We start from the raw sequence: 22,304 nt of genomic DNA on the forward strand, positions 1-22,304 counted from the left end.
AGTGCATTTGCTGGGTATGTTGCTGCTGCTATTTTTATTTATGCTAACAAGACCATACTCTTCTGCACTTCTTGATGTGATACGAGCAGATTCTTGTGGCTTCCAGCTCACCTATTTTTGTACAAAGTCTGCTAGAGACAAGCAAGACAAATCTGTTTCAGTTCTTGCCTGCTTATCGGCAATTTCCAGACTTTTCTCTGTAGAAGGTGCCTGTTTAGTAATAGCTCAGTGGGACTAGGTATTGTTTCTACAGCTTAAGGCTTTCTTAACTTCACTGATGGTTACTTTAAAATCACTTGGTTTTACAGATCAATTATGTGTTTTTTTCACTTGGCGTTTTTGTTTTGTTTTTTTTACCTGAATATAATAGACCCAGACTAGCAGAGCTAGTTTGGACTATGGCCTCAACTTTTTAACTTGCTGGCTCTTTGTTAGTTCACATGTGGAGGCTGATAATAATGTGTAACAAGTTGCAATGGAAATGACTCAAAAACACTTGCAGAGCGTGATGATTACTGCCCACGAATTTAACTGGATGTATCTGAATACGCTCCTGCTGACCCTCCTGCATCCTCCTGCTCAGCAGTATAGAAGGCAAGCCCTATTTGTATCTGCTTAAAAAAAATCAATTTCCTACTGCTTTCATGCTCTTCAGGCTGCCTTCTCCTGTTGCTGTGTTAAAAGTCCTGGCTGTGCTGTCTGGTAAGTGAACCATGCTCTCTTGTCACTTGACAAAAGTTTACCAAAAGACTTTTGAGCCAGATGTTGAAGTCTGGTTTCAAATACCCAGAAGATGGGATCATCTCGTTTCTTTAACATGCAGCACCAGAAATGGTGATAGTTTTTGTAGAAATTATTAGGAACCAGAGTTCAGAAGCTCTTGGCAGGGTTTTCTTTCACACGGACCTTGTGTGACACATCATTAGAGCATGTACAGCTTGACCCTGAGTGATGTGTCCTTTTGGTGAAGGCATGGCCTAAGATTTTCCTAATTTTAGACTCAACTACCATGCTGTTCTTAGGTGTGGGTAAGACAGGTCTGGTAGGTACAACAAACACAGGTGGCTGAGTATAACCACAACATTTCAAAGAGGAGGCTGAAATAGGGCATGTGGGGAGGCAAGTGGAGCTCCTGTTCTAGCAAGAAAACTGCTGCGTCTTTCTATGATTGTGTCATGTTCGCTTCAGTGTATCAAAATACTCCTTGTATTTCAGAACAAAAACACAGATGGTATGGAAACTTAATGATGGAAAGTGTAAACATAACTGGAGCTTGTTAATTTGATTTTTTTGTGGAGATAGACAAAATTTTACTTTCTTAAAAAAAAAGAGAGAATAAGGCTTTCATTGTTCTTCATTTCCCAGGATTATGCACTGCTTTTACTTGGCCTTCTATGGAACATGAGTCAGCTGTCCAGCATAGGAGGTGGGCAGTATATTTTCCTCAGTCCAAACATTTTCACAAAGATGTGTTTAGAGATAAAGACCACGTAGCTTGAGAAAAGCATGGCATGCTTTGAAGCAGGTTATAATTTTTTTAAGACTTACGCATATTTATTTTTTTTCTACGAGTATTAAATAGGTTTTTCTGTTTTTATGATTTTGAATGTTTCAGTATTTTTAAAGTAAAAGAAAAAACAGACAACTCTGCTGTGACTCTTATAATTTTTGACTTGTGTTTTTGCCATGACAGGCACCCAACTCTTAGCTCAGTCATACTCATTTTAGCTTTGCTTTGCATTTCTACTGATGCTTACATCTCCCTTCTTTAACAAAGGAACAGAGCTCTAGGAAAAAACCCAAAAGCTGTCTAGGCTAGTCAGCAGTTCAGATGAACAGTAAATTTTTTACCTAGTTGTTTTGGAAGTGCCTGTGTCCTCAGTTTTTGAAACTACTCTTTTTTTTCTTTCAGTAAGGCTAAATCTCTGAATTCCTTAAACGGAGAGGGCTCTATAGAAGCCTTCTCTACTACTAGAGAAAAAGTGAAAGCATGTCTCGTCAAGATGCAGAGCTCAATTACCACCTGGGACTGGAAACTGTTACTATTTTTCGATTTAAGGTGAAGCTACTTGGGCCTGGGTACTGCATCCCAGTGATCTCTCCACAAGTTTGCAGATGATACAAAGCAGGAGGAGTGGCTGGTAGGCCAGCTGGGGGCACTGCCACACAAGGGGAGCAGGACAGGCCCAGGAAATGAGACAAGAACAACCTTATGCAGCTCTACAAAGGGAATCACCACTCCTGCTCCTGGGCAGGAATCACAGGCTGGATGGGAAACAGCTGCCCCAAGAAGGATCTGGGGTATAAGCTGTCCATGAGCCAATAACGTGTCCTTATGGCAAAAGGAGGCCAGCAGCCTTAATCTGTTAAAGGGTGCAGAGCTACTACCTGAACTAGTTAAGTATTGAGAACTGAAGCAGAAGGTGTGGAGAAGAGCACCTGAATTAGCTCAGCCTTGTGGTGGACTGCACTAATCATCTCTACCCTCCCCATTGCCTTGATTAGGAGAACCAGAACTCTTTCTATTCCCCTTCTCTTGTTCTACCCAAGAGCAACAATGGGAAGAAAGCTGGATTTGCTTTTGCAGAGCTAATGATAGCTTTCAGAGAAAGCCTTGAGACTTAGCAATCTTTGCTGCAATGCAGGGGAATAGCTGTGAGCACAGCCTAGGCCATCTTCCTAGTAAAGATGGCAGGGACTGAGTATATGCTCAATAGTGACGATTGAGAGTAATGAACTCTCACACCCAAGTTGGTCTCTACATGTCCAAATACAGACTCTTCTGTTAATACTCAAGTCTCTAAAGACCCCTATGGATCTCCTAAGAGAGTACTTGGAGGAAGAAAAAGTATTAGAAGCCTGAAAGGCAAATTTTCCGAACTACCTGTAAGTAGAAAAAAGTGTTTGAATTACATTCATTTCCTCACCAGCAAGGACAGCAGAGGAAAGTATTTAAAAGACTGAACAGCCCTAACAAGTACATTTGTCAGATCACTCACTTCAGCATGTAGCTTTTGCCAAAAAAAAAACAAAACAAAACCAAAACCACAAAAAACTCAACCAACCAAAAAATTCCCCAAACCAACACATAAACTGTTTTCAACACTTAATTAGGATGAGCACAATACCAAGAAGTTTGAGATCTGAGGCTGCCATGTGCTTGCTATAATATGGCATCTTTCAGAAACAGAAATGATAGCAAAAGTCATTAATAAAATCAGCTGTTCAATCACCGACAGATGGCCAAAGCAGTTGTATAGCTGACACCTTAACCCCTGTTAGACAAAATCTAAAAAAAAAATTTAAAATTTAATGATAATATAGGAATTGACTCCAGTACACACACACTTTTCTGTCCATATCAAGGCATTTTATTGAGGTATAAACTTTGCAGAAGATGAGGTAACAATTTGCATAGGACTTACGCAAAATAACTTCACAATTAAAATTTAATTGGCATTAACTACTGTATGTGGAGGATTGATAATTCATGCTCGTTAAATTCTCCGCACTGCACAGTTCTGTTAATGCTAGTGGTAGGACCATGTAGTACAAGGTACAGCAGTTGTGGGTAATGAAACCAGACTGAGAATGCTTTCATGCAAACATTGCAGCTGCTTTTCATCAGCTGTTTGTTCAGAGATGACTGAGACAAACAATGCCTGCTAGAGCTTAAAGTAAGCTGGTCCAATTCAAGAAAAGGGATGCTAATGTTCTTGTAGCAATGACAGTGGGGTGAGTGTGGTTTTATTGTTGGGGGGTTACTGAGTTTTTACTTGTTTAAGAAAACTTTTTAAATTTTTGGAATAAAAAAGCCCCTAGTTGTTAAATTACTCTGAATTTGGCACTTGAGTTTTAAGTTGTCAGGTTTGTTAAGGCTAAAACATGCAAGTCTTGGTAAAGATACATTCTTGTGTTTCTAAACACACCTCTTACATACTTACACGAAAATAACTTGGTGCTCTATTTCCTCAAGTTCAGATTTTAAGAAATTCTATCAGTGTATCTTTAGTATAGCCATTCAAGCTTGCAAAATAATTTCATAGAAAGTTGCCTAAAAAAATTTAGTTACTATCTGACATGTTTTAACACTCCTTGCTGGTGAATGTCAATATTCTAAGACCTAGTAGCAATTCCTGCAAGACAGTAAGAATCACGGTATCATTAGAACTATAATATAAAATGTACACAAGCATATACAGAAAATTAACCAGAAAAACATCAGTTGCCCATTGAAGTAAATTTTCTAAACCAATTCAAAAATATTATCAAAATACAAAAACAGCTTAAAAAAATAGCCTGAGGTAAATTTAAATGCACATAGCAATCTCTTCCTTAAAAAAATAGCTGTATTGAAATTCTAGGTACTTAGAAAGTTACTTATTGTCAATAAAAACTTTTGCTAACCATTGTAAAGAGTACTTCAACTAATACAAAACTATATAAACATTGAAAAAGTACAATACTGTACTTCCTTTTAAAAACACATCGTTATGACAATTTAAACCTTTATCATACACACAGTTAACTGGCTTTGGATTAGCTGCTACTGTTGTCCATGGAACAGCCAGCTAATTCTGTGTGCTGCTGACTTTCAGCTGTGCTAGGACAGGGGACTCTACCATGTCCATTTGCCTGAGTAAGTCGTTGGCTGTAAAACAAAATGTAGGCTTGAGCTTTGCATACTTCTTCCATAGTGCACATGTTGAGTTTTGAATCATTGCAGTGTACCCAAAATCCTATAATAAGGAAATATACCAGAAAAAAAATATCATCAGGACACTGGTTTTAAGTAATTGCATTGTATTTAATAATTAATTAGTGTTTGGTCCCATTTAATGAGTTGTGTACAAATAGTCAACTGTTTCAGTTGATCTGGTTTATTTGCCTCAATGTTTTAAAAGCCCAGCTTAGCTTCCTCAGATTTACAAGAGAGTTTATAGTTAGAACACATTTAACAAGGCAATACAAAAACAGAACTGTTGGTCTACAGAGCTGCACTTCCCATTCCAGGCAGATCAGCTACAATTGATTCCTTTTTGCTTTTGAGGAAAGATGGTCATTGTATCAGTTTAGAATTAGGAACATCCCTTTGTCCCTCCCTGCTCATTTCCCAGCTGGTTCCTACCTCCTTCGGAATTGTAGCAGTAGGCAGTGTAGTGCCCTGAGCCAAATCCTTTCCCGTGATGCATTACCACAGCAGACAAGTCATAGATGAAGCAGTCAGGCAGGAGAGACTTGAGGGATTCCCTGCAGCAATAAGGCTCCATGTTTAGCATTTGATCAAAACTAACATGTACACCAATCTTCTCACGGTGATTGCGTCCTGACCACCTGGAAAGTTAAATCAAATGAAAACTTACGGGTTTTTTTTTAGAGAAAGAGCACAGAAGCATTCTGAATTACGTTTGAACGTAACATAATATTTTCACTATTATTCTGTGCACAAAATAAATGCCAGGCTTTTTATTTTTAGGCTTCCTCTTTCACTTCTTTATTTCAAGGCCTTTTAAATGTGTCTATGGTACCTACTGTTCTCATCTTTTGAAACATCCATCTTAAGATCTGCACGATGGTGAGTAGGAAGTATTTCCCACCCGTTATACCTCTTTGGTATTTCTCATTTATTCTATCTCATTTTCAATTCCCTTTGTATGAGGGCACTGATGTTGGGCTAGAATTCACAGAGATACAGTGTTCACTTCTCTACTCTGAGGCTAAATGTTGGACATAGGAAGGTTATCTGAGACCTCCACTGAATACAGTCCAGGTTTGTGCATTAGTGATTATATCCTACTCTACCTCAAGATATCACAAGATTTATTTTTACCAATAGAGGTCCGAGCAAGTTTAGTAAGTTTTGACTGAAAACAAGGATAAAATAATTTTGGTACTAAAGTAGCAAGTATCTGAAATCCAAAAAGTTAATTCTCTACTTATAACATATCTTACTGATATTTCAAGTGAACGAGAAAAATAAATTTCTAGTAAAGGGAAATGAAACTGATGCTGAAAAACATTGATCCTAAGCAATGCAGAGCAAGACTGAATCTGTCAGTTTGCAACACTTTTTGTTGTGGTACTACTTACCTAAACCGTTTAAGGTGTAATCTGAGAACCTGAGGTAGTCGACACACCATAAGCTGCTTCTGAGCTTCTGTGAGTATAACTGGTTTAGAAGAAAACTTCCTTCGTTTTGCTGAGGTCAAACACACAGTTACACAATACAAATCTTGGTAACAGCCTTGTATTTCAATTTTAGATTTATCCACAGAATTTGTGTGGACCTAAATATCTATGGTACATGCCTCCTTAAAAAGGATATGCTCTGAGAGCCATTTTGCAAGGATTATTTTATGATACAAGTAAAAAATACTTGTGGTCACTTACATTAGTCACCTTAATTTAAAAAGGTGACGAATTCTTCAGCTGGGAGTACTAGAAACCCCATTAGTGTGTCATGAGACTATCTAAATGAAGGGTCACACTTCAAAACACCTTTTAAACAACTGAATCTTCTATGGGGTAAGCAACAGCTGTCAAGTGACCACACAGGACATAAGAGGGTGGTCTTTATCTGCAATATGCTTTTAAGACTTCTATACTTGCACTGTCAGCTTATATTTTACACAGAGAACGTATGCATGAGTACATACTGCCTTTACTCACTGTTGCACTGGTCACATGCATATATTTTTCCTTCTAAAGCTTCAGTTTCTGTAAACTTGGCCAGCATTTCTGTCAGCAGACATGGATACTGAGACGACATCTCCTTGCCATTGCAGTGATACCTCTCGGGAAATTCCAGGGACAGGTCCCAGAAAGGTTCTATGGTATTTGATTTATTGTCACAGGCGAGACATGTAACCTGTAAAAAAGATATTTCGCCAGCTGCTTACACCCAAAAATGTACTTTGCTAAACACGTACCATAACATAGGTCTAAAAAGAGATTCTTTTTCCTAGAGATAACCAAGGGTAACCAAAGACAAAGTCATTTAACAACAGAGATGACACACATAATTTCTTTTTTCTGAAGCAGCATGTCCGAAACTGTTACCACAAACAAGTAAGTGTTCTTATGTTTTACTGAGAAACAAAAACAGTGTCAAAATGTTCTGTCTGGGACCATCCAAAAGAAAGCAGCTGGTGAAGTCTCAGGAATCTTTTCTCCAAAAGGAAAATTTACATGAGAAATCACAATACAGGTTAATTTTTAAATAAATAAAAAACACACACAGAAAAAAAATCAGAAACAAACAAAAAAAGGGAACAGCTGGGGATTTTTAAAGTCATATCCTTCTTACTTTGTAAGTCTTCCAGGGAAGCCTGGATTAGGAAGCACACTTCTTCAAAGAAAAATTAACAGGTAAAAATAATTTATTTCTTCTTTCAGTAAATGGATCCACCGTCACACTAGGGAAAGGACAAGCAGTAAGACAACATAAATAAAATGTAAAGACGTGAAGTGAGTCAACCTGGAAAATGCAGATACTACAGCAGGAGACAATTCATTAAAACATTCAATACTTCCGAAAATTAAAAAATTAAAAAGTTAAAAGTTAAAAGCAGATGCTCTTCTAAGCTGGAAAGACAACACATTAGGTGTTGCATGCTTCCTATTTAGGAAAACATCACAAATTGTTTGGAACAGCTAACACAAAGACATAATAATAAAGGAATGAAAATTCTGTGACATCCAAAGATTCTTATTTCACAGGGACCCCTTTATGCTGCTGCTGTTCTACATAAATTCAGTGTAGTTCCCTTCAGAGTTTGGTTAGTAAACCTACACAAGTATGAAAGTACACTCCGTTTTGTTCAGATGTTCCTTTGTTTTCCTCAAAAGGTTTGCTGTTAAGTAATTATCCACCCTGTTTTGGTATTTCATGATCATTTATATAAGGACCTATCTGTCACCTCATGGTATCTTTCTCCTAGGTGCTCTTGTGACTGCACTCAGTAGCTGCAACAGGTTTTACTCCATCTCTGCATTAACCACCCAGTGCACATGTGGATTTGTGTCCCAGCATGAATATTTAGCAATGCAGTTAGGAAAGCTGTTAACTGCTTTAAGTTCTAAGATAAAAATGCCACTGCCTTGTTCTTAGAAAACAAAACTTCAAACTTACATGGCAGAAAAGAAGAGATTCTTCTGTTTTAATTTACACTGTCAGGAGTGTCTTTTGTAAGCACTAACATCTGGCAACGTTTCAAAGCCACAAATTATTAGTAATTCAGAGCTGAAACCTAGACATGGGAGACAAAATGGTATGTTTGGCCACAGTTCAGCCACACACTAGCTTAAACCCAGAATGACTAATAAATTTCTGCTGTACAAATGGGCAATTTTGTTGGGCCAAAAGTTTATTTAATTGATGAGTTACTTAAGAATTTGTTGCGCATGAATGGACACTTAAGATTAAGGAGCTCAGGATGTAGAACACACAATACAGATAATTTCAACACATTCTGAGGTTTTAAATTTTGTGTATTATATTAATAATCTAGGTTAAAATCTTCTTTCCCAACTAGCTAATGAGTAGTATCCCAGAGAAAAAGAAATGAATAATAGACCCAGCTTTCAATTTTTACCAGTCAAACAGCCTGAAGAACACAGATGTCATAAATCTGCTTCTCATCTTGCCATGCAACTGTGAGCAAAGCTGATTTGTGGGGACAAAACCCTGTCCTGATATACAGCTGCACTCACTTCCTCATATCCAAGCCAGCCCTCACTGCAGCAGAGTTAAACTCTGGGATTTATGGAGTTGCCAACAACGCGGTAACCCGACACACCCAGGCAATCCGCCCAGCCCCACCAGCCCCAGTGCACTCGCTGCCCCCGGACGTGCTGGGAAAGGACAGCCAAGCACGGCTGCAACAAGGGTGGAAGTATTTTTCTTAGCCAGGCCTGCGCTTAACAACTGGATTACTCAAAAAGCAGGAGGATTCCCAGCCCTCCGTGGAATCCATCTTGCACTGGCCGGTCCATTGGCATTGGCTTCCCGACATTCCCACACTTTCTGTCCTAAATGGGACTCCTTTATCTCACACTCCATTACTACTTACAGCATGAAACCCAGATTTTCTTTCTCCATGAGAGGGGCAGAAATTGTAAAAACTGTTCAAAAGTTGGTTGAGTGAGATGAGACTTTATAAAACACAAAACAAAAAGAACCCCAATCATGAACTCAAAGGGCAAAACCTTTAAGCATTTGTCCAGTGTAACTTTGTATAGTGTAATTATGCACAACAGTAATAGGGAAGTGAGTCTACTCAAGCAATCTGGTAAGTGATGTTTATCTTTATGATTACACTTTATAAATTAAGAGTTTGATCCACCTTCCCATTATAATTCAATATAGCTATTATAGGAAACTTTCATGCTGTCATTTATAGCAAAGCAAATGAGAAGTTCACATTAGAGCAAAATAAATTACAGAGTTTAACTAGTCTGAAATCTCTACCTTATGTTCTGCCCTGACCACCCTCTCATGCCTTGAAACATGGGTACTAAATACAATTGTTTGGTTAAAGCTTAGTATTCAATCATGGGCCAAAGGCCAGACTGAAAAGAGCTGGATCAAATTGCTTGATTCAAGCTAAGCACAGAGACTACTCAGACAAGCATCACTGTGGCCACAATAACGTGACGGACAGCCACTGCCCTGGATGGCATTCAGTGTAAATGCAGCCAAAGAAAATAGTTAACATATTGCTGCAGAAAAAGCCAACTCCATCATCAACTGTTTTGCCTATGTTCCCTGCACTTGCATGGAAGAAAGAAAACTCCTAACCACCTCTGCCCCAACTCTTTTTTTCCTTTGTTGTTTTTAAGAAGAGTAAAATAGCCAGTCCCATTTTTGTGCTTTCACTAGATGAGACATATATATTATGATTAGTAACTCAATTTTTGCACAGGAAAGTAATTGAAGTTGAAGGGGATCTCTGGAATATAGCTACAATGCTAAATTCATATGACAACCAGCATAAAAAAACAAACCAACTGAACTTTGTAGTGATAAGCATACGGCATCATCAAATGATCTTTATCTATTTAGCAGAATAACATGAAGCGTAACCACAGCTAACTGTGGTCTGTGATTCAATGGCCTCTTATAAACTGATTTAAAATGTTACTTTCATCTAGTTGGAAAACAACTTGACAATCATTTTGTAGGTCAGGCTAAACATAAAACCACAAAGACTAACATAAAAATATAGAAATCAGTATACATGACATCAGCTGGTTTAAGTGCAAATCATCCCATTACCTGCCTGAAGTTCTTGTCTTTTTAACAGTCTATTCAGTGGGAGACTTAATATCCAGCAGTACATGAATCACCTTCAGCATTATCCCCCAAATTCTAACTTACAGCATACTACCCAAAACTGAAGGCTTTCAAACAACTCAAAAATCACATTTCCCCTTTTCTCAGACAATCTGTCCTGATATATGCTTTAAGAATAGTTTACATACTACACTGGTAAGAACCTACTTCACTCTTTGAGACTTGGCATATTCTCTGATCACTGCATGCTGTTTGTTATTCTGCCATGCTGAGCAGGAGCAGTGGGAAGCATTTTGCTCAGGTTCCATCTTAAAAATGATCAGGAAGTAACCAAACTGCCTAGGAAGTTTTAAACATGCCCAGAGGTATCAAAGGCTAGTTCCTGCCAGGCATTGCTATAAAAAATATTGGAGCCAATTTCTCTGAAGTCTGAGAAGTCTGCAGATGACACAAAGCAGGAGGAGTGGCTGGTAGGCTGGCTAGGGGCACTGCCACCCAGTGGGAATGGAACAGGGGCAGAAAGTGGGACAAGAGGAACCTTATGCAGCTCTACAAAAGGAAACACCATGTCCTGCTCCTAGGCACCAGTACAGGCTGGAGGGGAAGAGAATGCCCTTATGGCAAAGGAGGCCAATGGCCTCTGGAGCTGCATTTGGCAGAGGATCACCAGCAGGTCCAGGCAGGTGATCCCCACCCTTTCCTCAGCTCCCACACAGCTGAAGTGCTGGGCCCAGTGCTCAAGGCAGACATGGATATGCTGGACTGAGTCTACCAAAGGGCCAGGAAGATGATGAAAGGCCCTGGCTATATCTGACCTATGAGGAAAGGCTGAGAGAGTTGGGACTGTTCAGCCTGGAGAAGGAAGCTCAAGGTGGATTTTATCCTTGTACGAAAATTTCTGCTCAGATTATTTCTGAGTACATGTGGCACACTATAAACTCTGCTATTTCAATTTCTGGATTTTTAGAAAGACGCCTGTCCCCTTCCTTGCTTAATATGGACAAAGTTGAAATAAAGATACTTTTAAAATTGTTGCACACTGTGCTGTTTTGTTGGTACCATTTAAAAAAACACAAGCCAAAAAACTCTTGAGACTACAATTAACATACTTGAGCTCTTGAAGTGTACTTTAGAGATCTGTGAGCTAGCTACTGCCACATGAATTCATAGCACAGTAGTTTCTCCTTTCCTATTGAAGGACTGAGGACAGGAGACAGTAAGTACCTTCCAGGAGAGTACAAACACTGAGGGACTGAAAACAACTAGGATTTCAATAGACATTTACACCTACACTGCAGATCTTTACTTCTCTTAGATGTACCAGGTATTGCAGTTTCACAGTACTACAAAGCAAAAAGCTGAAATCCAAAAATGGATAGAATAATAAATATAAAACAAAAAAACAGAGGCAATTTGTTCGTGCTGCTCCTGGAGTTACCCATTACCTAGTTTAGTACTCCATAAAATACTAAAATATTTCAAGCAGCAGATGAAGAAAACACTTCAAATCAGCTGAGAACATAGTTGTTTTTGTTTTGCTATCTCATATAAAACATTCAATTGTTTTGACATCACCCAAAACTTCTTCTAGTTACCAAAAAGTAATCTGCATAAGATTCTCAAACACTCAATTCTCTGCTTTCTTCATCTTATACCCTAAATTCAGTTAGTGCTGAACCAGGCAGCACTTCAATAGCAACAGACTGACGGCACTCAGGATTATAATTTCCCTGCAAGTTAAATTAGAACGAGAAGGGTGAAGAAGTTTAGCTGCACATGTGAAAGTAATGTGATACCTAAGTAAACACACAGCTTATCAGCACGGTAAGGGATCCTCTGTGTACTTTATCAAGAGTAGTTCATAGTATTTCTGAGGTTTGAAGGTCAGGGAGATTGACTTCATAGCACTTGAGTATCTCACAGAATCAAGTATCTTGAACTTATATTTTCTGCACAAAGGGCCAATAAGTATAGTAACATTTTAAGGCCTCTAAAACGGAAGGCAACAGCACACAGAAAAACTCTTCCCAATTCCCCTTTTTTCAGTGAAGTAAGATGTAACTTAAAATGCTAGACTAAAATCCTGCCTTGTTCTTAATAAGGGCAGCTGGGAACAGCTCCAACTATCTACTAGAGAGAAAACTGTATTACTGTCACAGTATTACATACTACTTTATTTTTATGACTATATTTATCACAGCATTACTTTATCTTGCCGATAGATAAAGCTAAGCCTGTAAGGACTAAACATTCACTCCTTGCTTTTAAGAGCTAACACTATCCAAGATGCGATGACATAGCAAGAAGTCTGGGGATTTTTTTCAGCCCGGCATGGGTGCTCTCTTTCCTTTTTTGTTAATTTCATTAAAGCAGTTCTGACAAACGCCTAGTGAAATCATGATGTAGGAATCTTACTGAAGAAAGTTGCCTAACAGAATTTTTAAAGTTCATCTTTCCATGTGCAAACACCAGGGACGAAATCATAAAGATGACTTGAATATATTTTACAAGGAAGAAATCTTCAGGGCTTACCTTTTCCTTACAATATTTATCATATTCAAAGCCACAAGTGAAGACTAAACTAAAAAAAAAACAGTGGCAAAAGATAAAGGGAACACTGGGAGGGGCAAAGTGTTGAACAGTCCTCGGGAACTGCCTAATGAGCCAGGGAGAAATTACTAGTTAACAGCCTCAAAACTCTTTTCCTTGTCCCTCTCACTTTAGGCATTCTTGAGTTCATCAAAGCTGTATTCTGCACACAGACATGGAGCAGCTGCAGTAAAAGCTGTACGTAGTCACAGAAGTCACAGGATACCTCAAAACTGCTTAATTCCCTTTCCGTTTTACTCAATAGTGTGGAAATTAGGACGGTTTTTTGTTTTGTTCTGGCTTTGGTTTTGTTTGTTCGTTTTAGTCTACTTATTAGTGAATTCTCACTACTTCCCTCCTGGTCTCAGGAAGGTGGGAGGGTTTCTAGTCACAAACCACTTCCCATAAAGCTAAGAATATGTGAAAGTAGTTATTACTGAAATGCTGATGTGTCTTTAGAGCCTTGAAAATTCTTACCAAAGCAATGAATCCTGTAAGGATTCCAGTCAGTATTCCAAAAGAATTTACTTTATTTTGCTGACAAAATTGCTATTTTGGAGAGGAATGGAATTTCCAAACAAGAAACTCTTTAATGACATAATATACTAAACACTTACAGTTGTGCAACACTGATACAAGATATGTACTACCCAAGAAAAGGAAGTATGCCACAGGAGTGCTTGTACACTCAGCCAGACAGAAGGTAGCTGGTGATCCAGTTTTATTGACAAATCTAACAGTTTCCAGTAGTTTCACAAAACCTAAAATGACTGAGGGCTCACATATGCTGCAAACAACCCTGTTACCTTCCTATGAAGTTTACAGGTATCGTAGCAGTAAACAATCCTACCTTAGTCAAAAACCACGTGGATTTCCAGTTTTACATATTAGAACATTAAACCATCAATCAAATAGTCAGAATACCAGGAACAGGCATTTTTGTGTTAAGCCTTTTCTTTACACACAATATTCAAAATTCAAATATCAAATGCTTCCACACTCCCTCAGTAACATATTCATGTATACTACAGATCCATTCCAGGAGCCAGGAATTTCCCAACTTCTGTTCCTGCTGCAATGTGGTTAGTTTTTAGATTAGTTCAACAGAAACAAGTATTTGTTTGTTCAGTCAGTATTCAGACATTTGTACACACACACTGTTGGGATATGCATAATAGCAGTGAACACACTGAAATATTTAACAGGGAGCTGAGAAGTAGGAAAAAAAAGTGGTCATGAAGAAAGAAGGAAAACCACCATTGCCTCCACCCCACAAATTTGGTTCCTGTGTTGACAGAGCCTTCTGTATCTTTGTGTTGTAATAGAAAAGAAGCATTAGTATTTCCGTACATAAAATCATAACACACTGGTAATCAATCTCAAACTCAAGCTATTTAGTGAAATAATATCCTGTTTGACATCCATTACCTAATCAGTTTCTACTTACATGAGATTAACACCTTCCTTAACACCTTTTATCTAGTAGCACTATAGTGATAAGCCAGATACTTAAAATTGTAAATTCTTTATTCCTTCAAATGAGTTGGTGTTTAACAGCAAATACAAGTATTTCTCAGTAGGTGGACAGGTTCTTTTTAAAATAACAAATTTAAGACTTGTATGATTAACAGGTGTATCGGGTTTGAATGGCCTAGTTTTTGGTAGCAGGAGGCCTACAGGGTGGCTTCTATTGAAACTGTTTCTTCAGAAACTGTGTAATATATCCTCACCATCCCCACTCAACAGTTACAAATGTATAAACCTTTGAAGTATGTCCATCCCTGACTGGAGTAAATCCAGAACTACAAATCATTAAACACCTTAAAAAAAGTAATCATAAAACATACCTGACTTAATAGCTGTCCATGAAAAATGTTGTTAACCACATTCAAAACCTGCTTTATAAGTTTTCTTTGAGAAGCAGGGATGAGAGCTGGGTATCTGGTCCCTGTAGTCTCCAGTTCCTGCTGTACTTTATCCAAAAGTTCACAGAGAAATTCCTGAGCATCTTGTTGGGCATACCCTCTGAAGGCTGGAATTAGTCTCCACACAGAATGAAGCATGGCAAAAGGAGAAACCAGTGCCCATTTGCCAGACCACATAACCTGGAACAGAGTATGCAACTCATGACAGAGAGAAATATGCTTTGAACTGGGCTCCCTGGGCTGAATAAGTTCCATACTTTTTGATGCTCCTCCACTTAACCCAGAGGATAAACTAGGGCGCCTCACAGAGTATGATCCCTTTACTTTCTCTTGGTTCTCATTCACACGTAATGTTGAGGCAGCTATTGACAGGTGTTTAGATGAAGATCTTGTTTTACCATTGGTTGCTGTTGCCAGCAGTTCCTGAGTTTGGTTGAGATCAAGCTTTAAAAAGCATTCTCGAAAAATAAGTAAGTGACTTAACACCTGCAGGACAGAATTCATATAGCATGTGTTTCCCAAGTTTCTCAGTCCCGTTACTCCAGGAGTCACTGTAGGCCTTCGTTTAATTGGAGAGTCACTTATTTTTTTCAATCTCAGTTCTTCTGAGGTATATGTTTCCTTCAACTCTGCAAAAAATTCCATGTTCTGTGATGTTTTTTGAGGGCAGGGTTCTGGTTCTGAGTACATTCTAATCTGATTTTGTAAACGACTACTCTTTCTTGGAGGCATCTTTTCCATCTCTGCTTTCAACTCACGCTTTCGTTCTTGTCTTCTCTTCCTAGCTTCGTCCTTTTTTAGCTCTGCTTCTTCTTGACGTCTTTCTTCTTCCAAAATCCTTTTTCCACTAGGTGTCAACTCAAGCCACGATCTGAACACTTTGCTAAGGACCGCACGCCGTCGGTGCCAGAGAGCTGTGAACATCCTGTCTTCATTCCGAAGCATGGCTTGGGCACCACCGTGTGCAAGGTAGGAATCATCACTTGTACCCATAGAACGCAAAGTCCTCCCACTTCGAGTAGTGCACTCATAGTTTTGACTCTTGATTGCACTTAACGTACTCCGCAGGAGTTTTAAATCACCGGTTGCGTTGTCATTGAGAACGTAATCGTCGCAGAGATAACAGAAAACATACAGCTCGTTTACTTCCAACGCCACTGGGTGGCTGCTCTCCTGAAAGTGCTTTAGTGCATGTTCTTCAATGTATCTTCCACACGCCACATGTGAGCAGCTGAGGCACGCCCACACAGATTCTGTAGTATTGCAGTCCATGCAATGCCATTTCTGAGGATTGAGAATGGAGTGATCTTGGGCCAGTCGCAGACGTCCTACGTGCTTACACTTATCCATTGTTAAAACTGAAATTGCAGAGATATGCTGGCAAAATTCATCATCCAAACTATTTTCTGCCCATGATATTTCAATCTGCAACTAAAAAAAAAAAAAAAGCAAGTTATAGTTCATAAATACCCTTTTAGAGGAGTCAGTGACATTCATCTCAATATGAATTTGGTACACTATCATCATCCAGCTGAGTCCCACCAAACACAGGATAGAAATCAGTCATGTGGAGCCACACACACACTCAACACCTTCAACAGCAGTTCCATGTTCACACTAAATTGCCTGCATACCACTGTTTATATTCCCAGTGCTTTGTGGCTCAGGACTGAAGCATACTAGGTACACTTTAGGCCTGGTTTGTTTTTTTTTTATTAAGGGGCGCTGATTTTGTTAAAAGATGCTGTTACAGAATTTGGATACAAACACAACTTCAAGTGAGAAAGGCTGCTCAGAGAAGCTGTGGATGCTCCCATCCCTAGAACTGTTCAGGGCCAGGTGGGATTGGACTTTAAACAACTGGGTTTAATTGGAGGTGTCCCTGTGCACGGCAGGGGATTGGACTACAGGATCTTTATGGTCCCTTGCAACTCAAACCATTCTGCGATTCCAAAATTCTCCTATTAATTCTACCCCTAAGCACACAGGTGCAGAAGTGCAAAGTTCACTTAAATTTATTATGTTTACACAGTGCCAACAGTTCAGACAAATGAGGCTTTATACAACTCAAACCCCTAATTAAATCACTGCCCCTCTGTGCTCAGTAAACCCCATTATACCATTTCTATAACAATGTAGCTTAAATATCTACATTTTAACACGTCCTCCTAACACCTCTAAAAGAGTAACTCGGCAAAGCACAACTTGATTTCTTAAGACAGAAATACCAGGAGATACCTACATCAGTTACCACAAACTTTATACAAACTTTCTAATCCAGGTCTTCAAAAGACCATTTAAAAATCTGGCTAGCAATGACTTATATCCTTTATTAAGTTTGTATGGTTGTGTTTATTTGTTCAAACCTGCTGTTTTTGCTTCCTCCTATAAGGTGCATTTACCCAAAACAGACAGGCCCTAATTAGGAAAAAATTAAAGAGACAGTGATTTATTCTTGGTTTTACCATTTTCTTTGACTATCTCGTTTAGATGTAACATCTAGAGATAAATTATAATAGTGCTCTGATGCATCAGGAAGTGATTACATTTGATGCCACTGACTAAAAGGGCCAAAGAACCCAGTACACAGCACCAGTACCATTATGCACAGTGCTTGCCAGATGAAACAATTAATTCACCTGAGGAGTTCAAGGCTTTGTCAAATATTCAATCTATGCCAAGCGAGAGGATTTTGCTCTCACAAATACATGCTCTGGACCTGGCCTAGGCTGTACATTATCAACGTTCTGGATTCTATGCTTTACAAAACTACTAAATTATTTACACAATTCTGGATAGAACCAAAAAAACCTGTATTCCAGCTATTAGCCTTAAATATTTATCAATTTCTACAGTTCTGAAACACACAAGAATAGGTTACTCAATATAGAACAGATGTTTAGTGTAATATAAGCATTAGATAGAGGGAATCCTAATGTACAACGACATGACACAACTAAGGAAGGGAAACAGGTAAAAGGTTGCAGACAGCTAGAAAAGAAGCTCTAATTTTTATCTGGTACTTTGATAAAAACTGTCATTAAAAGATTCGATGAAAAATGTCTTTGTTTGGTTAATTGGCCCATGGCTAGTTTCATTTAAAATGTTACAATACAGATACCAACATAAGAGCTGTAATAACTCTCTAATCACATAATCAGCACCTAGCATTCCATGTGTTGCACAGAATGTATTCTGGAATGGAGAAAAGCTTGAACCATCTGTAGAGACACTAAAAAACTGTACACAGTTTTACATGCCCCTGTTAATCTCTCATTCATTCTGGCTAAGTTGTTTCTAGTCCATACGGACTGCACCAAAGAATTTCAGGCACCACAACCTCCGGGGAGCCATTCAGCAGCTCCCAGATCAACTGCCAGCCATAGTGTACTAGGGGAGGTGGAGATCTCTTCTGTGCTATGGTCAACAGATCATAAAAGTAATGGCTTGCTTAACTTTTTCATCTTGCTTGCACCCATAACATTCATTCTTTCTAAAAGGCAATCTTATCTGCAGGCTGCCAATTAGAGTCTTTTACAAATAGTTGTGCACAGTAAGTTTGCTTTTTATATTGTCTTTATAAATAAGACCATCAGCATTATCGAGTGTCTTCTAGTTTGACAACCTCTTTTCCACAACAAAGTGGAACTTTTGTAACACTGATAAAATTCAGGATTGTAAATTGTAATATGTATGTAAAGTGTGCTGCAATAGTTAAATATGGTATAGAGAATTTTAAGGGACAAGACTCATCTTGGTGGTTTTGGGCTAACATACATAGATTCCACTGCATAACATATTAGTAACAGCCCTTTCCAGCAGACCAAAAGAACACTAAACCTTGCCTCCCCACATGGCTGTCCCACACAGCAATGCTGTCAGTCAGAGGAATCTGACAGGTCAACTCTTTCTGGATTTGTTAAAGTCACTGCGCAAACCCAGTGCCTTATTTTTCCCTCCTTTTAATACTATATGATCAGATTACTTTTTTCAAACTTTTAAAAACATTCTCAAGATTAAAACTGCTCACATGCCTCAGTGTAAGCAGATATTGGACTGAGGACAAAAGTAGTCCACTGATTTCTGGACAGCCACTATGTAAATCAGGAGACTGCATATTCAAGCTCTTCATGCAAAAGCAGCACAATTCTACGAAAGAGCAACATCAGCACCTCGAAGGGAAAAACCTAAAGCCCCAGCTCCCCCACCAGCAACCAAGCCAGCATGACATCTTCCCACCTACGTCGATGTGTGGAGAAAAGACACAGGGTGGAAGGGGGAGGGGGGAGGAAACATCTAAGCATGGGAGAAGTCTTTCTTTGAAAAAAAAAGTGAAGAAATCAAAATGCAGTTTGGTCAAAAAGACAGCAATATCTGGAAACACTGCAAAAAAAAAAAGCTTAAGAGTACAAAAGTGAGACCAAGAAAACTTCAGATTCATGACGAGCAGCACACTGACATAATGAATGTTGGAAGTACTGAGACTGCATCAATCCACAACGTTTAAAAACTGTACCTTAGAACTAAAACATGGCAAAAGATCTCAGGGTAAAAACAGGAGTGACGTGACAGATAATGACGGAAGAAAGAGGAAAAATACTGCATACTCATTCCCACACCTGAAAACTGCAGCTGGAATAAAACAGTACAATCTAATGCTCCAATGTTAAAATTCCTTAAAGGAAGTTATTCAGCCCTAGTTTCTGCATTCTTCTCTCCTGAGGTTCAGTTCTGTGCACACACACAAAGAAACTCTGAATTAGTTGACCAGCACTTCAGAGATCAAGCCCCCCTCTGTGTTCTTACCACAGACCTGAGCTGAAGTAGTAAGCAAAATAACAGCTACTAGCATATAGAATAGTACTGTTGAAAGCATCAAGTTGTCTGGAAACAGAGATACACAGCAATTTTTTCTTGCACCAAAGTTTCACAAGCTAGAAACAAAGATATATAAAAAAAGAATTTTTTTATTGTACCATATTTCAACCTTACTGACATGCTCTTTCCTTTTGTTCCACTCAAGAATGGCAGGCAAAATGTACATTTTTGGGTAATTCATTAGCTGAAAAAGTACTTGATGCCAAAACCAACTTAGAAGTCATGAAAATTGATGTTTTCCTTCCATTTCTGTTCCATAAAAGAAAAAAAAAATCAAGATTTTAACAATTTAAGGGTCATTTTCACAGCTGATAAATTTATAAAACATAACTAAATACAAACAAAATTATGTATTTTACCCTTTGCCACTACTTGTGTAATTAATTGCCTGACACACAGATGAGAAGTCTCAAACATTAGACTAGAAATGCAGTACAGAATTTTACAATTATATATGCACGTGTGTGTGCTTGTGTGCCCTATTTATATTTTGGCTTTTAAATCAGATGACCGTTTACGAACTAATTTTCACCAGGCTCAGAGTACCTGTTGAATATCTGAAAACACAGGAATCATGGGTACCTAACTCAAAGTTTTAGATAACAAATACACCAACTAGAAGGCAGATGTACTGCTTTGTTGCTTTTTTTAAACGGGTTTTCTTTAAGAAAACAACTCAACGAAACACTTATGTGCGTAACTTCCAGCTGCAGTACAGTCCTGCAGGCATAACAATTTAGACTTCAAATCAAAGCAGCACTTCAAAAAGGAATTTTGTGAATTATTTCCGATTTCTAACAGAACAGCCTTCGACAAGAAACCCCCCAGTTTCCCTTCTTCGGAGCCGTGCAGATCGCCATGTAACTTTTTTCGCTCTATTTTTTCTTTTTAACCAGCTAAAGAATGTACATCCAGTGTGCTGCCTGGAAGTGGCCATTTACCCCAGGACACCACAGACAGCGGTACAGCTTTACATTCGATGTCTACTATTGCAAATAACCGCACGTTTCCTGCAGCGGAGACTCCAAGATAAAGAAACAATACAGATTGAAGCAAGTACGAAAAACACGGTACTTCTCACTGATCTGAAGCTACACTTGACAGCTCATCCCGTTTAGAAAAACGAGCACCTCTGCTCTGACAGCTCCAGTTCTGACAAGCCCTGCGAGCACAGACACCCCGGCTAGGCTGGCCCGGGGCTCGGTGCCGCGGGGCCGTTCCCGCAGGTCCGGCGATCCCGGCGCACCGCGACATGGCGCGACTTCGCCTCTGGCCACAACAGGCAGGACCGAGAGCAGCGGGCCCTGCTCACTGCCGCCCACCGCTCCTCCGGCGCTCCCCCTCACCTCGACCTCCTCCCGGCCCCTCAGGGACGTGTAAGGGAGCGGGCCCCAGGCAGGGGTTCCCCCGCCACACACCGAGCGCGGCGGGAAGGCGGCAGAACCCTCGCTGCCCGGCGGGGGTGGCCGGTCCCCGACCCCACGCCGTGCCGTGCCCGGCTCGACCCGCCTCCTCCTCAGGTGCCCCTCCGCAGGCACCGCGCCGCCGCCACCGTCCCTCCCCGAGGACAAGGCACCGGCGTCTCCCACCCCGCGCTCCCCTCCGCCGGGCACCTGCTCCTCGCAGGCCGGCCCTGGGCGGGCTGGCAGCGCCGCCGCGCCGCCGCCGCTCCCACCCGCCGGTCCCGCACGCACCCTTCGCCCGCCGCCATCTTGGGCTCCCCGAGCCGCCGCCGCCTCGGAGCGGCCCCTCCGCAACGTCAGTGCCGCGCGGGGCCGCCCCCGCCCGCCCCACACCCCCGCCCGGGCGGGGAGCGCAGCGGGCGGCGGGGGGGCCCGCGGGGAAACGCGCGGCGGTAGCGGGGGAGCGCCGCGAACGTCCCCGCGCTCGCCCAGTACCCGCACCCCCACGGCCGCCCCGCGCCCTGCCGCCGCCCCGCACCCACCTGCCCATCGCCATGTGCCGGCGGCGGGTCTGTCACCAGATTTGTAGCGGCAACCGAAGTCCTTCCCACGTCTCCTCCCACCTTCCCCGGCCTCCCCCGCCCGCCGGGCCGAGCGGGCCGGTCCCGCGGGGCCGGACGCGGGACGCCCGGTGGGGAGCGCCGGGGGCCGTCGGGAGCTGCCGCTGCCCCGGCCCTTGCTCGTGGGGCACCTGTTTGCCCTGAGGCGGGTCTGCACCCAGCCGGAAAAAAAGCGGAGTCTTGGGCCCCCCAGGAGTGGGTGTCCAGATTTCCTTCCTACATTTTCACCCGTGATTTGTCATGGGTGGCGTCGTCCTTACAGCGGGAGCTCTGTGGGCACTGCCCTGTGTCCCAGGCCTCGCCCGCTGGCTCCCCGGCTCGAAATTGCCACCAGGAGCCATCTCTGGCCTGGGCGCGACAGTCACACACCGGAGATCTCAGCCCTTGAAACTCCTTCATATCTCTGTGCATGTTGTTTGTGGAAACTTCTGCAAGGCAGCTCACGTGATAAAAATCCCCAAACTCATATCGGGTCTCTGTTACCCATCTATTGAGTAGTTTTTCAGTCTCAGGTTTCATTACAGATACTTAAATAGGCAAAAGACGTGTAAACTCACGTCCTGCAGATGTTCTGGTTTTTAAATTTGACGCCTCT

The 22,304-nt window shown here is 40.8% G+C and overlaps 1 protein-coding gene across 3 annotated transcripts; it reads right to left on the minus strand.

Annotated features, from left to right (window-relative positions):
* Nucleotides 1-3,348: 3,348 nt before the first annotated feature.
* On the minus strand, nucleotides 3,349-21,692 carry USP44 (ubiquitin specific peptidase 44). Of its 3 annotated transcripts, none has more exons than XM_014889434.2 (6): nucleotides 21,632-21,692; nucleotides 14,731-16,239; nucleotides 6,670-6,868; nucleotides 6,091-6,199; nucleotides 5,129-5,334; nucleotides 3,349-4,739 (listed from the first exon to the last, which is right to left on the minus strand). In XM_014889434.2, exons 2-6 carry the CDS (start codon nucleotides 16,156-16,158, stop codon nucleotides 4,540-4,542), a joined length of 2,142 nt encoding a protein of 713 aa, XP_014744920.1. In that variant the 5' UTR covers nucleotides 16,159-16,239; nucleotides 21,632-21,692; the 3' UTR covers nucleotides 3,349-4,539. The 3 variants fall into 3 exon arrangements, with proteins under 3 accessions (XP_014744920.1, XP_088021200.1, XP_088021201.1); XM_088165074.1 differs by lacking the exon at nucleotides 21,632-21,692 and adding an exon at nucleotides 21,381-21,432; XM_088165075.1 differs by lacking the exon at nucleotides 21,632-21,692 and adding an exon at nucleotides 19,428-20,093.
* Nucleotides 21,693-22,304: the final 612 nt, after the last annotated feature.

The sequence above is a fragment of the Sturnus vulgaris genome, chromosome 5 (genome assembly GCF_052056855.1).
Source record: "Sturnus vulgaris isolate bStuVul1 chromosome 5, bStuVul1.hap1, whole genome shotgun sequence".
NCBI classification, from domain to species: Eukaryota; Metazoa; Chordata; class Aves; order Passeriformes; family Sturnidae; genus Sturnus; species Sturnus vulgaris.

Coding starts and splice junctions, on each gene's coding strand:
- USP44 (XM_014889434.2), bottom strand. CDS start 16,158: ATGGATAAGTGTAAGCACGTAGGACGTCTGCGACTGGCCCAAGATCAC. Junction 6,869..14,730: donor ATGGACAGCTATTAAGTCAG/GTATGTTTTATG, acceptor TCTTTTTTACAG/GTTACATGTCTCGCCTGTGA. Junction 4,740..5,128: donor CTGCTACAATTCCGAAGGAG/GTAGGAACCAGC, acceptor TCCTTATTATAG/GATTTTGGGTACACTGCAAT.